The 16788-nt window shown below is 48.1% G+C and overlaps 1 protein-coding gene across 2 annotated transcripts in view; it reads left to right on the plus strand.

The window, feature by feature from the left end:
• NTRK3 (neurotrophic receptor tyrosine kinase 3) overlaps window positions 1–12110 on the plus strand; it is a 191800-nt gene extending 179690 nt beyond the window's left edge. For both annotated transcript variants that reach the window (XM_032195109.1, XM_032195110.1), the window contains 2 exons: window positions 8643–8801; window positions 11640–12110. In XM_032195109.1, coding sequence (XP_032051000.1) covers window positions 8643–8801; window positions 11640–11825 — 345 coding nt within the window. In that variant the 3' untranslated portion in view covers window positions 11826–12110. The remainder of the gene's footprint in view (window positions 1–8642; window positions 8802–11639) is intronic.
• The last annotated feature ends 4678 nt before the right edge of the window (window positions 12111–16788 follow it).

Below are 16788 nucleotides of genomic sequence, written 5' to 3' on the forward strand. Positions count from 1 at the left end.
TGACAGGCTGTCAGCTCAGCACCCAGCTGTGCATAAGGGAAGGGGTTCTGCTTCTGCTGGGAGTCCCCACGCCCTGCGTTGTATTAAATTTGTGTCTCTCTGCTGCCAGGCCTATGCTCAGCGAATCTGACATTAATAAGAAATAGATTCCCAAACAATCTAACCTAATGAATTTTGAATATTATTATGATTAATGCCAAGGCAGTTGAACTGATTATCCAGCATCCAGAAGTTAAGTAATGGAGCCTTATCTAAATCATGTAGAGTCGTCAGTCAGGGACGGCTCTGGCTGCAGACAAAGACGGAGCTTTATTGGGTACCCAGAGGGGAGTCACTGTCAGGACAGACAGAGAGGAACGATGGAAGGGGAGATTATGAGATACCAATCTGAAAGCATTTTAGCATAGAGTGATAGCACATGCAAGTGCTTTATTGGTATTATTTCCTAAGCTGCATTTCTCAGGCCATGTCGAGATGTTGCTTTTATATCACCAGGTTAGGATTTATTGGTCAAATATTCTTCCTACTTTCTGGAGCCAGAAACCGAGCTGATTTTCATTCCCTGTGTTGCCACAAGAGTGGAATCCTGATGGACATGTTCCTTGCATCGTGATGGTTTAACTTAGCCTCTATCTGATTAGCTTTTGAGCTATTAAACACTTCTTGTAGTATTACCAGCTCACTGAAAAATGATAATGCAGATCAGTCATGGACAATTTCTGTTGGTGCTCGCAGTCTTTGCAGACTACAGATCCCCTTTGAAGTTGGAACCAGCTAATAGCTGTGCTGTTTCATGGGTATTGCACATCTCTGAGCATGTCCGCCCTAAAAAAGAGCGTGGTGCAGTGCCAGGGTCTCCTACCTTGTGGAGAAAATCAGTAAATCCATGTGGTGCCTGACAAACTGGTTATCTGATGGCTGGAGTTTAAAAGGGTTTAGTGGCTTCCCAGATTATGCTGGATAGAGTGCCCACATGGGGGCTTTGGTGCAAAACACTGCAGAGGCCACCGTCTGCATGCACCCCTCCGACCAGCCACCCAGCACCAAGCCACAGCCAAACAGTGGGACTCCTGGGAAGACACTGGGTGTCCTGCTGGTGTCTCCATCCCAGTGCTACCAGTTCCCTCAGCTGTCTGAGATGTCCTCATGTGGGGTCTCTTCACTCTGGGCCCGACAAAGCTTTCAGTAGGTTGGCCTGGGGGGCAGGAGGCTCTAGCAGCACCTGTTAGGATGAGAGTTTGAGGAGCTGGTGGTGGCCTCACTGACCTCTTTTCCAAGTGCTTTGCAAAGTACGGTTGCTCTTCCCAAATATATCTTCCTCATAGCTCATGTCTGATGTTCATGATGGAGATCATTATTTTTGGAGCTTTTATTTTTACATGAAGATGAGAAACTGGCCCTTGTTCCTCTGCAGGCTGGTTGTGCAGCCCTCTCCTAGCTGCTTTGAGAGCTGGAAAGGAAAGGGGAGTGGTGATCTGTAGTAAGGAGCGCACCAAATAGATTATTGGCAAACATAATTAAAAATATATGTGCAATTACTCCTCTGTTTCCCTTTTCTTAACCATCCTCTGCATTACCTCTGGCATTTTTAGATGGCAGATAATATAAGTGAGAGGACTCTTGGGTACAGGCAGCTCTTAGAGAAGCAGTGATTTATCTCAGGCCGTTTTGAGGTAGCAGAATTTACCTCTAGCTACAGCCACCCCTCCATGTCTGCCCCCCCTCATTTGCGTAAGTAATTGGCAGCTTGTTAATGGCTCATTAGGAATGCTGAAAACCGTGGGATTAAAACACACTCGGTGGAGCAGAGATGAGGGGAACAGGGAGAAAGGCCACCGTCCCTGCTTGCAAATTACACTGCTTGATTCAACGTGATGCAGAATTACAGGTCATAAAGCAACTAGTTTGTTAAATGAAGTAAGGAAAAACAATGTCAATGGCAGGCTTTATTCTTAGGCTCATGTTTAAACACAGTATGTGCAGCTGGGGGGAACAAACAGCCCCTTGCCAAAGAGTCCAACCGACAGCAGGAAGGTCTCACCCCCTTCTCAGTTTCGCATTAACCCTGCCTGAGCTCTCCCTGCTCCCAAACAAGTCCATCTGGCTCCTTACATCACCTCGCGACAGGGACAGTTGGTTTCCCCATGTTCTCCCTGGGTAAGTCCAATTTCTGGCAGCAGGCACCTCTTCTGCTTTGGGTGAGTCTGGGACACCCGGTGCAGGTGCATACACATAGTAGACATGGCTACGGTCACTCTTCACCTCATAAGCCCCCCAAAACCCTCTGAGACCCCTTGCAGATTGCTATAAGGTGTCTTCACTCACTGATGTGCAGAGGAACAGGCTGCAAGCCCCACACTACAGCACCTCCAGGGCCTGGGAGAGATGGTTGTGTTCAGGGGGTGAGGATGGGACAGGATCAGACCATGCCCAGAGAGTGCCACAAACATGTGCAGTGATGCATGGTGAGGACACAACGAGCCAAGTAAGTTGAAATGTTTGGCAGAAGCTTTTTGCTGTTTGTTGACAGTATTAAAACCCACCTTCAGCACTGGTTGTGACAGCGGGGACAGCAAAGGTACAAGACTTGAAGGCAAGGCCTTGGTTGAGAGAGTTTGCAGGGACATCTTACAAATTTTTAAGAAGAGGAGGGAGCAGGGGCTTCAGCTTGTGGCTGCTACAGCCGTGATGCCTTTCAGAGTCAGGAGAACAGCTTTGGGATTTTGGAGGTGAGAATAACTCTGGAAATGGTGCTGTCTAAGATGCAGCTAGCACCTTCCTTCCTGAATAAACCCAAAGGAAATTACAGATAAAGTACTGGGGAATCACAACCAGTCACAACGTGCACTTTAATGCAGCTGCCTCTGATGGAAACTACTTAGGGGCTTTAGAGCCCAGTAAGGTGTCAGTTAAGACCATGAACTCTGGGACAGCTAATCATTAGCAAAGCCCCGATCTGGCTGGCATGTCACAGTTGATCCCTCTGCTTTGCACAAGGTGCCCAGGGATCTCTTGGGATTCACACAGGTAAATGCTGGCCCATCTGACTGATAGAGGGATGTGTCTCAGTTCTGGATCCAGCACTGATGTTATGGAAGGACTGTTTCCTCCTAGAATTTCACCCACAAACATCTACATCCCTTTGCCTTCTCCCTGAGAAGCCACCCTCTCCTGCCCCAACCTCATTTGAGAAACTTCAGCTTACAAGGGCACAATCTACAATTTTTTTTTTTTTTTTTCAATTTTATTTTTATTTTGTCCAAGAACTCAACTTAGCCAAAACATGCAGCTTTTTGTGCTTCTTGTTTCCATTACCTTGTGTTTTTTTTTTGTTGGTTTTTTTTTTTTTTTTTTTTTTTTTTTTTTTTGTCCTGATGAGGCCGTACATCTGGCTGCTGGGGGAATGTTCAGAGTTAATCTTCGAGGGATCACCCAGATCCTAAAGCTGAGGTCTAAAGGCCACGTGTTGTAGTGCAGCCCAGCCTGGGATGACAGCCAGGTCTGCAATTAAAGAAGAGCCCGGGTCATCCCTACCTACAGCAGCAGAAACCAAGGGAATGCATGTCTTATTGCTACCTCTAAAAAGAGGTGATGTGTTGAGTGGGTTCTCCTGGAGAGAAATAGTTCCAAGGTCTCCACTACTGCTACATGATTCTGTACAAACTCAAACATCTCGGCTTCCTGCACACTTAAGGGACATTCAAGCAATGCTGCACCATGCAAAGACACCTTGCAGTGTTTCCTGTGACTTCCCAAGGCAGGAGCAGGAACAGAACATCCCCAAAGTAAGCCAAGAGTAGGAATACAGCTGTCAGATGGCCTTGGAAAACAAATGTCAAATGACCTTGGAAAGCAATGCACTGATTTATTTATTTACTTTTTTTTCTTTCTCTTTTTTTTTTATTTTCTTTTTTACTTCAAAGTTGGGAAGGCAACTGCACAAAAGGAAAACTAAAACACAGCCTTATAGCATGCCAGAGAGCAAATTCCATTCTGAGCTGAGATCTCTGAAGCAGCCCTCAGCTGTGAGCATGGTGTGGATGGCTCGGTACCCCCCTCTGAATGCTGCCTTGGGGTACAGCCCTGGAGCTAGTGTGGGGGCCAGGAGGGGGGAAGCAGTGCTGCCTGCTAATGCCTGCCTTCAGAGCTTTGAGGTCTGGATTCCCACGCATACAAAGTTCTCATGAGGGTTTTTCAGCTCTGCTCTGGTTTTGATTTTTCATGTTATCTCTGCAAGTGGCCCAAACTGCAGATATATTGCACTGCCTTTGCTGAACGCTGCTGCTCCACTACCTGCTGCTGTACTGTCGAACTCATCGGGGATGACATGTCATCTTTTCCCTTCCTAATCAGCTGGATGTCATTCAGAAAGCTGGGACAAGGAGAATCCTTTCCCCAGACACCCATTTTCCTTCCTAGCAGACAAACCTAGAGCCTTATAATACTACTTGTACATAGCACTTATATAGCTTTACATCTTCAAAGTGCTGTACTAGCATTAAGTAATTATCTCTCTCCCTAATGGCCATTAACGCTGGCCTTTCACGAACCTCCCCCAGCTCCCCGAGGTTCAGCTGTAATACAGCAATAAGCTGCTCAAAGGGGGTGGCTGGTTATCTCGCCGTCTGGGGGCTTGGATGTGTAATGAGGCTTCAGAGCACAGCCTTGGTGCCCTGGAGTATCAGAAACATGTGGCTGGAGACCAGGTCGTGCCCTTGGGAGTAACCATTAGGAGGCGATGGAAATGAGTGGATGATGCTGCAACCCTGAGATGGAGACAGAAGAAGGAAACTTTGGCAGCTCAGAGGATACACACTGATTGCTCTATTTATTACCAGGATAGTACTGCAAACCGAAAGAGCAAAGCAGTGGGAATAACATGTCAATGTGGGCACGAGGAGTTGATCTAGGGAGAGGAAGTTAGCTAAAAATGTCAAGCAAAGCTAGACAGCCATGGCAATGGGATAAAGAGGCCAGTCTGCAGGTCTATGAAGCATTAAAATAACAAGGAGAAAGGGTGAGCTTGGCAGCATTGTAGGATTTAAGGGGAAGAACAGCAGAGGATTTGCTTGCCATATTTACTTGAAAGCAGAAGCCTCTTCCAGGTTGTGGAGTGCCTCTGGGGGAGATGTTGCAGTGCTGCTGTCAGAGGACGTTTCATCCTTAGTGGCTTTGGGATGTGCACCTGAATGAGGCCTGGGGTCTCCTGTCCCTGGCTCCCCAGGGGGATGGAGGCAGATGGGTGGGAAGATGACCTGACTATTTCAGAACAGGCTCAGCAATACCATGCTCATGGTGAGCATCAAGATCACAAGTCCTGCGAGGTCATTTAGTTCAGAAGCCTGCTGTGAGCAGAGACTTGACCAAAGCAAACTTTCAGATTCTAATGACACAGTAGCAGTTCCTTCCAGAGCCAAGGACATGCCAAGTAAACAGGCTCCACAAAAGGAAAAAAAAAAAAATCACCAAAAAACAGCATCTAGTTTTTTTGTTTTGTTTTGTTTTGTTTTGTTTTGTTTTTAGCCTGATTTAATAGCATCATTTTGCTTTCATGCTTTTGGCAATGGCTGGTCCTGCAAATGAAGCATGCAGCCGTGGCAATCACGTGCAAGTGAATGCTGGCATAACACAGATCACAGCCATTGCATGTTATGCAAAAGATTTCCTTCATCCTGGACACACTCTGTTTCCTATGGCATCAGTAGCTCAATCCATCTGTGCTCAGCTCTAAATCATTTTGCTACATCAGCAGAAAGCAGGGTACAGCTGACTGCAGACCAAGAAGGCTCAACTTAGAGTTTGCTCACTGTACAGTGTCAGAGCAGGACCTTTCCCTGCCTTCTTACATCTGTTTTCTCATCTGTGAAATGGGAATTTTAATCCTAATCAGTTTGCAGTGGGAGCACCAAGGGACAGTCGAAGGAAATGCTTTAAAATGTAATATTCAGCTTTGTGTGCTAAGCTAGGCATCGGAGTGATTTTGTGGTGCAATTTAATTGATGCTTGTTCTGCATACAGTTAGCTAGCAGACGAGACTTAACATTTGCTCTCAAAAATGTGGTATTCTGTGCGAGGTGCAGAGAATACCTTTGAGGTTCTTACCTATGAGCACAGCTGAGCCATATGCCAGGATCCGCACAGTTCTGGGCGTTGCTTGGCTTGGTTTTCTCCCCAGAATTAATGTATTACTTAGTACCAGATTTATTTTTAGTAAAAGACATGTCTCATGTGACATAGAGGGCAGAGATGCCAAACAGAGAGTTTGGCAGTCACTGGACTCTACCATATGATCTAAGCCAAGATCATGTCATCACGTCCTTGGGACAACTATTGACTGTGTATGTCACTTTACTGGCAATTTGTCACTAGGATGTGTCTAGAGGAGACCAAAGACCTTGACTGCTCTGTAGTTTATTAGAAGTGAAATGGGTCTACTGGCTTCTCTGCTGCTTTTGGGGCCAAATCCTCTAGTGGTGTGACTCAGGGCACTCCCATTCGAGAAGTAGTGCTAATACTGTTTGTGTAAGCTGAGGGTTTGGTTCATAGATTCTGAACTGCCCTAAGATTTCTTCGAAAGGGAGTTAAATGTGCTCAATACATTGTACTACCTGTAATCTCAGATGATCCTGCAAGATTCAGGACATTGCAAATGCAGAGAGCTTGGCAATCTGTAATCATTTTGAGATTGCCAGAAAACCGAAGAGCTAGAGCTACTTAAAGGAGGAAAAAAATAAGCATTAGTGCAAAAGAGTTTTTGCAACAATCAAGTTTGATGTATGTCATGTTCTGTCGATAACATTTCCTTGGAGCCCTTCACAGAAAGGGAAAGCAACTTGTAAAAGCTGAGAAAGCAGGAAAGAGCTAAAATTGCGGACAGGGTTTCAAAGGAACAAACCAAGGAAAGGGTATTTCCATTTCCATTAAGGGAGGACATTCTTGGGAGTGCAGAGCAACAAGCTGAGACCACACCAGCCAAGGCATCTCTGCATAGGAGGTGTAGAGCTGCACGGAGCTTTTTATCTTCACGCATCGCAGTTCTGAGCATCCCTGCACTTAGGCATGAAAGATGTTCCCGAGACTTTTTAAACTCCTTCTCTCTTTTGTAGAAAGAGACTTTCAGAGTTAGAAAAAGGGCTGGTCCACAGACCTCTGAGCACAATGCTGCGAGCTCAGGTCCAAATTCTGTCAGACCCCAGAAGGGCCTGGCTTGCACCTTCCATGCAGAAAGCCTGCAAGGCACTGTCCCCATTTCACAACCTATTCCAGCACTGCTCACCAACCCTGTCCCTCCTGCTTCCAAGAAACGTGGCTGGTCTCTGTACTGACCCTTCCCCACTCTGGTTTTAATCAGGCACAGAAACCAGTGGGAGCTTTGGAAAGCCAGGAGCTTGGAGGAGAGCTTTTGTTTGTACAAGAAACGTTTTCATCCAAACAAGCACAACGATCTCATTATTTTGAATAGGCACACACGTGCAGGAAAACTAGAAAGCCTCTCCCCCACTCCTTCATAGGACCAGAGAGATTTCTGTCTGTTTGATTCAGCTGTGGTGCTACAAAGTTTTTAGCGCTTGCTTTTTTTTGGTGTCCGTAATGAGACAAGCAGACTTCTGAGCAGCATCACAAAAGCACTGTCTCTCATCACTGCTAAACCCTTGGACGCTTTATCCTCAGCAGAAACGAGTGCTGGAGCCTCATGGCTGTGCTGCTCCCAGCACCGGCAGGGCTTATCAATTAGCTGCTTCCCCACAGATGGTGCTTCTTGTATAGGACAGAACAGAGGAAAAAAAACTTTCCCTGCTTAGAGACACTTGTTTAGAAACCTCTAGTGGATCTGAAGGTAAATCCATCTGCTTTCGACATCTTTGCATGTTTTCACCTGCTGGACTCAAGTGCCCTAGAGAAAGGCAGACTGTGATGGAGAGAGGGCCTTTCCCTCACATAGCACGCCCTGATGGGACCTCATCCATGGGCTCTTCCATTTCCAGGCTCTCCAAAGGGGCTGGCTTTCCTGCCTCCATCAAACACTGGGCATATCCCTGCCTGTAAGAGCCTGTTCTTTACAAACAGACCGCCTTTTTGCAGTGCGGTCCTGCAGTCATTTACATATTCAAAGCACTCTTTGAAAAGGCCTGTAGCACAGTTTTATGAGTGCAAAAAATCTTCCACGTAATTAGGTGATGCGCAGATGCCTGTGTATGGATTTTAGCAAGCCTTGCCGAGGAGGGACAAAGCCCTCTCTGTATTTCTGGAGGATGCTTCAGAGCACTGAGGCCCTGCAAAACTCATCCCAGCACCTTGCCGAATGCTCTGCTCCTTGCCAAGCCTCCTGGTTCACCACCAGTGTAGGGTCTGAGGATGTGCTTGGCAGTTTGTCATTTGATTTCTTTACAAGCCTGTTTTGGGAGGAGACAACATCATTTATCTCGATACATTTCACTCCCTATCCGTCATATTAACCAGGTGGGACTGGCGGGTAAGCCCCTGGGCGGGCAGGGAGACAGCATCCAACCTAGCTCTTTTGAGCAGCTCCTTGTTGATGGAGCTCGCGGGGAAGCCCTGAGTTTGTTCACTTTATGTAAGGGCTGCTCCCTTCCCCAGGGCTCCGTTCACTCAGATCTCCTCATGCCTTTGTCCTCCCGCAGGTTGGAGGACACACCATGCTGCCCATCCGCTGGATGCCTCCGGAGAGCATCATGTACAGGAAGTTCACGACGGAGAGCGACGTCTGGAGCTTCGGGGTGATCCTCTGGGAGATCTTCACGTACGGGAAGCAGCCCTGGTTCCAGCTCTCAAACACAGAGGTACAACAGTGCTGAGACACCTTCAGCTGGAAACACTGCTTGTTACCATCCCTGCTTTCCAGACTGCTTGCAAAGCAATCCATACGCTGATTGTCCTCTCCTCGGCACCCGTGATAATTATTTGTTTTTTTTCAGATACAGAGATAAGAAACTGCAGATGGCAAAAGTGTCATTATCTCCATTTAAGAGCTGGGGAAAGCAAGGCACACAGGAATGAAAGGGCTCTGCCAAAGCCATGCAGTGGGTTATCCCCAGTCTCTGCCCTCTGAGTTCCTGACATTGCTCTGTAACAGCCGCACCTGATAAACTCTTGTGTGCTGACAGAATACCCAAATTACTGCTCAGATATAAGTTATTGAGTCACCCTGCATTTCCTATGCTCTCTTTCTCCTTATTTTGTAGCTGACACCGTTACTGCAGCCTTCAGTTTGTGAGAAAGTGTTTGAAGCATGTGGCACACTTCTGTGGGGCTGTTTGCCACGGGGACACCTATTATAGAGTTTGCCCCTGTTCCTTGAGGATGGGACCTGAGGGGCTGGTTCATCCTTGTTATTTCTTTGAATAACAGTGTAGGGCTGCGCTGTAAAAAAAGTCGAGGGAAGGCTGGCTAGGATTAGCAGAGTGTCAAAGCCAAGGTCTGAGGCACATCAGCAGAAAGGCACTGGAAGATTTTTTGCTCAGAATAGCAGGGGGTATTATAGACGAGGAGCCGGATGCATTGACAGAGCCGTGTGTGGGAACCTTGCACATTTTTATCCTACTGTGTATCTAATGGATTTCAGAAATTTCACCTTTTGTAATGAGAAATGTGCATTTCTGCTTTCTGGATACAGATCCCTTAATTAAGTGAGTTGCAGAGATGGCAAATCCAAGGTGTTGCTTTACATCTCTAATACTTGCCCATTCGTGTGCTCAATGGGGCCTGACTGCATATCCCAAAGTAGCACACGCAAACATTTTAGAGACACAAACAATGGAATAGACAGCGACAGAAGTTATTTGTCACGCTACTTAATGAGCTGCTCTTGCATTTCCCTGGGAGGGTAAATACAAACACACACAAATGAGCATGTGGTGAGAGGCAGGCTGGAAAAGAGAGCTCGGCTGTCCTCGTGTTTTCTGCCTCAGTTTCCTCTGCAGGGTAGTGGGGCTGAGAAACGTACCCCAGGCAGGAGGAGGGATAGTGAAGAGCTGCACAGATGCAGGGTATTGGTTTTCCTACCATCCCTGGAAGAGCTGTGTAATTCCCTGTCCTACCACTGTGTCCACTTCTTTCTGAGAGCTAAGGAGTCTCACCCACACCACGCTATCCTGCTGGGAGGGAGCTGTATTAGCTCTCATTTGGCTCATTTTGTTGGTCATGGAGAAGGGGAAGAACCCAGGGGACTGATGGCTCCACCAGCTCCTGGACGAGGAGACATCAGAGCAGCGCAGCCTGGCCGCCACCATAAAGCCTGGTGGGCCAAGCAGCAGCACGCTGGGTGAGGGCATTGCCAAGGTTTAGGTTTGCCTTCCTTTCTGCAGTGCCTGCGTGGCCTCCAGAGCACTTTCAGCAGGTTTGTTCAAGGCTGGAGGACACCCTTCCACAGCAGGTGGATGAGGCAGGGAACGACTTAATCTGAAAGCCTCAGCCAGTCCATTAGCCCTGTGCCCTTTGCTCTGGAGAGACAGGGCCCACCGCAGGGCTCCTCTGCATGTCCAGGATGCCTGTCAGAAACCATAACTTACCTCCTATACCTCCTACGTCCTCTCACATGTCAATGCTGCCAACAGCTTTGCCTTGATGCAGGCTTCTCTGCACACTGCATCCGCCTTGGCCTGCTTTCAGCAGATCCTAATCGCGCCCCTCTGCATTTATATGCAAACAGCAGAGCGATAAGTATCCATTGAGCTGTGTGGCAGGGCCATTACTATTCATAACTGATAAATTCCAAACACCCCTTGCTGGGTGGCTTCCCTCAACACACTGCTTGGGATCTGTGTCTGTCAGCAGAGCGTGGCAGGTCACTCGCACACTGCAATGTCAGGGCTCATCGGCTCCAGCCAAGGAGGCCAGGAGGTAGTAGCAGCTCTCTGACAACTCGTACCCTCATTCCCTTTGCATCCATTCCTTCGGTGAGCAAAACTCAAACAGACACATAGGGGATGCCACTAGCATCCCTCTGAAGAGAATTTCATGCTGTCCAAGAGCTCACATTTCTCTCATTAGCAGCACTGACCTGACCCAGAACAAACTGTTAACACGGCAGTTTTTTTTTTTCTCCATCACAGATGTGATTTGAGATGATTTTTTTTTTTTTATTTTTTATTTTTCCAACTGCTTTTCTGTGTCAAAATGAAGCAAAGCTGCCCTTGGAGATGAAGGTAGAAAGAGAAGTGCTGAACTCTCTCGTGGAACTCTCCTGGGCTTTGCAGTGGAAAGGACTCTTGATTTTCAGGGAAATAAAACAACATTTCAGCTGTGTAAAATATCAGTTTAGTTTGGGGATTGTAAAGCTTTTTTTTTTTTCTTTTTTTCATTCTTCAACTATCAGGAAAAACCTGACAACTTCAATTAAAACATCACGCAATTTGCTTGTAACCTCCTGCCTGAAGGGTGCAGTGAGGGAGGGAGGTGTCAAATGAGGAAAGTTTTGAGGAGCTTCAAGACTGCTTCTGGAGACAAACTTCTCCCTGTAAAACTATTATTTCTGACACACAGATGAGCACTGAGGATCTGTGGACCTCTAGGCTCCTCAGCATTCCCATTCCCTCAATGGCCAAGAAGTATCCGGGACAGGACATCGTCCAGAAACTGCCCAGATCGTGCTGAGTTATTCTTCTTTTTCTTTCTTTCAGGTCATTGAGTGCATTACCCAAGGCCGAGTTTTGGAAAGACCTCGAGTCTGCCCCAAGGAGGTTTACGACATCATGTTGGGCTGCTGGCAGAGAGAACCTCAGCAACGGCTCAACATCAAGGAGATCTACAAGATTCTTCATGCTCTGGGCAAGGCCACACCAATCTACCTGGACATCCTTGGCTAGCAGTGGCCACTTGTCAAAAGTCCCTGCTCCTTTCTTCCGTCCTTCCTTTCCTCTCCCCCTCCCCAGTCCTTTGCCCCTCAGCTCCCAAGCAAACATCTTCATATAAACTCAAGTGCCTGCTACACATACAACACTGAAAACAAAACAAAACAAAACAGAAAGCAAACAACAAAAATCCCACAAAAAAAATGACCTGTAAGGCAGTTTGGCTTATATATATTTATAGATATCTCTCTCTATATAAATTCCACACCAATACAGAAAGAAGCTGCTGTTACAGAAAAATAAGACTTAAAAAAAAAAAAAAAAGAAACAAAAAAATGGGAGACAAAAAAGTAATTATATATATATAATTAAAAAAAAAAAAAAAAAAAAAAAAAGAAAAGAAAAGAAAAGAAAAGAAGAAAGGAGAAGGTATCTTCCCCCGAGCAATGAAGCAGTGAATTGTAACCCTGCTGTGAGTATGGTTCGGGCTGTTGGGCAGGGCTCTAGTCTGGCTACAGCAGTGATGCCAGCCTGGGTAGGAGCTCTGGGAGGAAAGCCCTGCCCCGGTTGTATGATATGCACTGAATGTGTGAAATCAGTCCTTCCTTTTTGTCCTCGCCTCCCTTCCTCCTTCCCAGCCCACAGGTGATGGGCGCAAAGCCAGGGCAGTGCCCCTGGATGAACTCTTTTACCAAGCCCTTTCCTCCTTCTCCATCCCTCCCTGCCCCTCTCTGCCTTCCTGCCTTTTTTCCTCCCTCCAACATTTCAGGACAATTTTTCTAATTTGCTGATTCTTAACTGTATAGACTCAAGGCTTTCAAACACACAGTCAAAGGATTGTGGCACCTACGGGTAAAACACACACCGGGAACCAGCTGCCCTCCCGCAGACAGCGCGTCGGCCGGACCCAGCCCTCCCTCCCTCTCTGGGGCAGGAGAGCAGTGGCACCGAAGGGACCCCCCAGTGGGCTGAGGGGCATCCTAAAAACCATTCCTGATTCATCCCAACCCATTCTGGTGTGTGAGACAGGAGTGCTGTTCTTCTCTGCACCTGGCAGAGATGAGAGGAACAACCCCCCCAACCCCAGCCCTTGCCTTTTCTCCTCACCCTTCACTTTCGTTGAGGCCATGGGATTGTTCCCCTGCCTCAGCTGTCCACACCACAGCTATATTGGTGTAGACCCTCAGCAGACAGGGTTGCATCCCTTGTTTCATGCACGGGGGAAGGCTGCAGTGAGCAGACCAGCTGGGAATCGCTTGCATGCCAGCTGAGCGTGCCTATGGGGTCAGCATATCCCAGTGCTCTCCCTCCCTATCCTCTTCCCTTCCCCATCCCTGCCCCATGCCTCAGTCCAAGCCTTGGGCACAAGCCACTGGGTGCAAGGGAGGGGGACAAGGCTTGTGAGATGGCTGGGAACCTACCAACACCTGCCTGCGGCCCCCTTGCCATTCTCCTCACGTCCCCATCCCCTGAAAGGATTGATGCATCTGCCTTTGAGCTGTTGTGAAATGCAGAGGCTGAAGAATAGCTCCACAGGCAGCCCCGGGAGGAGGGGGGAAGGAAGGGAAGGTGCCTTCAGGAGCAGACAGCTCAGCGGATGGCCGCAGTGGCCAGCCTTGCATCTCAATGAGGATAAAGGGCTGACAGCAGCGACAGGGGGTGCTGGGGACAGCCAGGGAGAGACAGCAGCATCCTCCCTACAGCCCACCTCCCTGGAGCAGGAAATTATCCCTATCTGGGGAACGGCTGAGTTAGACGCTGAATCCTGCCCATCCAGACTGGGCTGAGAAAACAAAACCTTCCTGGGTTGCTTTTTTATTTTTCCTCCAGTACTGGAGGATGAGGGGGAACCTCAGCTTGGCAGCCGCTCTCAGGAGGCAGGGAGCGGACGCCACAGGCATTGTCAAGGCAATTTTGAGAAGGCGACAATCGCCAGCACAAAAATAGCCTGCTCGGATGTGGTGCTTGTCTGGAAGGGAATGCAGATAGGGGAAGAGGAGACGGAGAAGTGATTTTGACTCCTTCCCAAAGCCAGAGTGGTGTTCAGGGCCAGGATGCAAGAGGAGATGGGTGAGACTGGCTGAGACCTGGTTATGGCCAGCTACTGAAAGGGAAGGCTTTGCATCCTCTCCTCATCCTCCTCGTCTCTTGCCCTTCTCTACCTCCCATTCATGGCTCTGACCTTATGGTTTCAAATGAGGCAGGAGACAATTCTCCAAGGAAGTTTGTGGTGGCAGCAGTGTCCATGGGTTCAGTTTGTGCTTGGGTGAGGGGATGGGTGGCAGTAACCATATGGGAATAAGGACACAGCCTTTTTCCTCACCCACCAGCTAAGGTTCATCTTTGGAAGTGAAAAAAACTGGTTGAAGGGTTGCTAGCCCTGGCATGGCTCTCTTTGTATGCAGGCTGCTTGGCTGACAGGACTGGAGAGTGTACGCAGGGAGAAGAAGTGGTGGCTGCTCATAGCCCAGTGCCTCCAAAAGGAATCCCTTCTCTGGGGCTGCCTGCCCCATGCCCCAAAAGGCCTCCTGCTCTCATGGCTCCCAGGCACGGTGCTGGCCTGTGCCAGGCCACCATTTTGTCCACCCTCCTCTCTGGCTCTCAATTTCTCTTTTTACCACTTTCATGGGCCTTCACACAACAAATTACCTAAAGACACTGTGTTCCCATAGCCGTTACTCCCCTAGAACCATTATGCATAATAGCTATATCTTCCTTTCTTCCTTCTTTCCTCCTTCCTCTCCTCCCCACCACCACCGCCCTGTCCCTTGTGCCAGCTATTTGTATGGTCACGACAGTGAGGCAAGCACAGGAGCTGAGCATCTCACCAGGCTTCGGGGCCACGTGGTGAGAAATAAGCCTGTAAGAGGCAAGGGGATGGGCCCCCAGAAGATGTGAACTGGCTCAGACCAAGGTTCAGGCTGTCTACTTTGCTGTTAGCCCCACCGAGTGCAGTGACTGCCTCAGAAAAAGGCCCTTTTGTCAAAGCCAGTTGTGAGCAATTGCTCAGAAGAACAGGACAAGCTGTAGTGACATCTCCCTGTCTGCTGCTGCTTCCCTGTGCCCCTTGGCCTGGTGGTGCTGGATGGAGGTTTGTTGGCGGGGAAGAAGGGGCTGTGTTGTATTTTGGAGACGTGATTGAAACTGCTGCATCCCTTTTCGGTATGACAGGCCTGGTCAGGAGGGGAAGAGAGGCCTGGTTTTGGAGAGGAAGAGAGAAAGCTTCTGTGCCGAGTTCCTGGTGAACACCCTGAGACCTCATTTCCAGAAGAACCTTCCCTGGGCCAGAAGAGGAGCAGCCCATCAGCATGGATGGTGGCGCCTTCCCTGTGGGATGAGGGGCTCTTGAGGGGATCCTGCCACTGCCCCACTGCATGTGAAGGGAGGAGGAAGAGCAGATTTGGGGGAAACCCTCACGGAGTGCCATAAGTCTCAGTGTGGGCAACATTTGGAGGCAAAGAGAAATGAGTTTGTGCTCCTCCATTTCCAAGATAGTGACATCCCATTGCCCCAGCCTCTGCTAAGAGAGGAGAGCAATCCCTGTGGCATGGGAGCACCAACAGGTCTCATCCAGGTCCAGGGCAGGCCAGACCTTGTTCCCAGCACCTGACCTCCACTATCAGCAGTTTTCTGAAGGGGCTTCCTGAAAGGGAGCTGGGAGGAATGCTGCTCTGGGCACTGCTGACAAGAGGCCATGGTGCCCATCCGAGCAGCATTCTGCTCCTGAGCACTGCAAATGTGAGCACCAACTCAGTCCCTTAAGGGTGTCACTGACGTGATGCTGTCCCGGTGGGGAAGGCACTATTTAGTGCATGATACAGATGGCAATTTGATGCCAGGGCTGCAAAGTGTGGGCAGTAAATTTGGCTCTAGCCTTACGGGCTCATCTGTGGCCTGTCTTGTCTTTCCCAGCCATTATTTTTCCTTCCATCATGGTCTGGCAGCTTCCAAGTTGAAAGCTGAAATGTGGCTAAAAGGGAAGACTTGCAACGATCTGACAGATTGGAAGCCCACCCTGTCTCCCACAAAAAATTGCATATTGATCTAAATATCCCTTGAGGCATGTATTTTAGGGGTGAAAAAGAGCCTGGGCTGCCTCATTTCAGGCCTGTGTCTCTGCCCATGGGGTGTTGAATTGCAGACAGGTGGCTCTGGGAGCACGTGCTGCACAGACAAATGTGAAAAGTCTGGAATGCCTTTGGAGAGGCTGCTTGGTTGAGAGACATGATTAGCTTTGAGCCGTCTGCTTGTCCCCAGGAGTGGGCGGAACAAGGTGGTAAAATATGTGGGGAAATAAAAAAGCCAAGGAAAAGGAAGGGCTGGTTGTAGAAGGCAAGTGAGGATCTTGGGTTGGGAAACTGAGACTGGTTTCGGGAGTGTGGCATAGAATTTTAAGTACCACAGTGTATACAAGCAAATAAAAAAAAAAAAAAAAGGAAAATAGAAACATACTAGGACACTAGGAAATTCAAGACGTTATACTGGAAAAATACTGGTTTAAAAAGGAGACATATATCAATAAAAGCAAGGGACCATTTATCCAGGCAGTTCATTAGTGTTTTTTTTTTTTTTTTTTCCCTATAAGAAAATACAACTGTTACAAGGAATGACAAAGTTAAGTTTTTCTGGGCCACAGACAGGATTATAATAGGATTACATGAGCTGGTTCCTTCCACATGAAGGGCTCTTACTTCCCCAAAATCAAGTGCATGAGTTTCCCTGAATTCAGGCTATGGATCAAAGAATGCAGACCTGGGTCACTGCAAGCCCACAAAACCGTAAGTAGTTCTGGACACTTGATCATCAGTCATTCATGTACATTTCTGGGTGGAGACCATGTTCCATTTGGCAATGTGATCTTCAAAAGTTGCATTAAATCTTGCTCAATTTTCCTCTCCAGGGAGTGCCCACATCCTTTGCCCCACTGAATCCCAGTGGTTAATGAAATGGCAAAGCAAGTAGCTGAATTTGTGGTGCA

This window comes from Aythya fuligula, chromosome 11 (assembly GCF_009819795.1).
Source record: "Aythya fuligula isolate bAytFul2 chromosome 11, bAytFul2.pri, whole genome shotgun sequence".
In the NCBI taxonomy this organism is placed as follows: Eukaryota; Metazoa; Chordata; class Aves; order Anseriformes; family Anatidae; genus Aythya; species Aythya fuligula.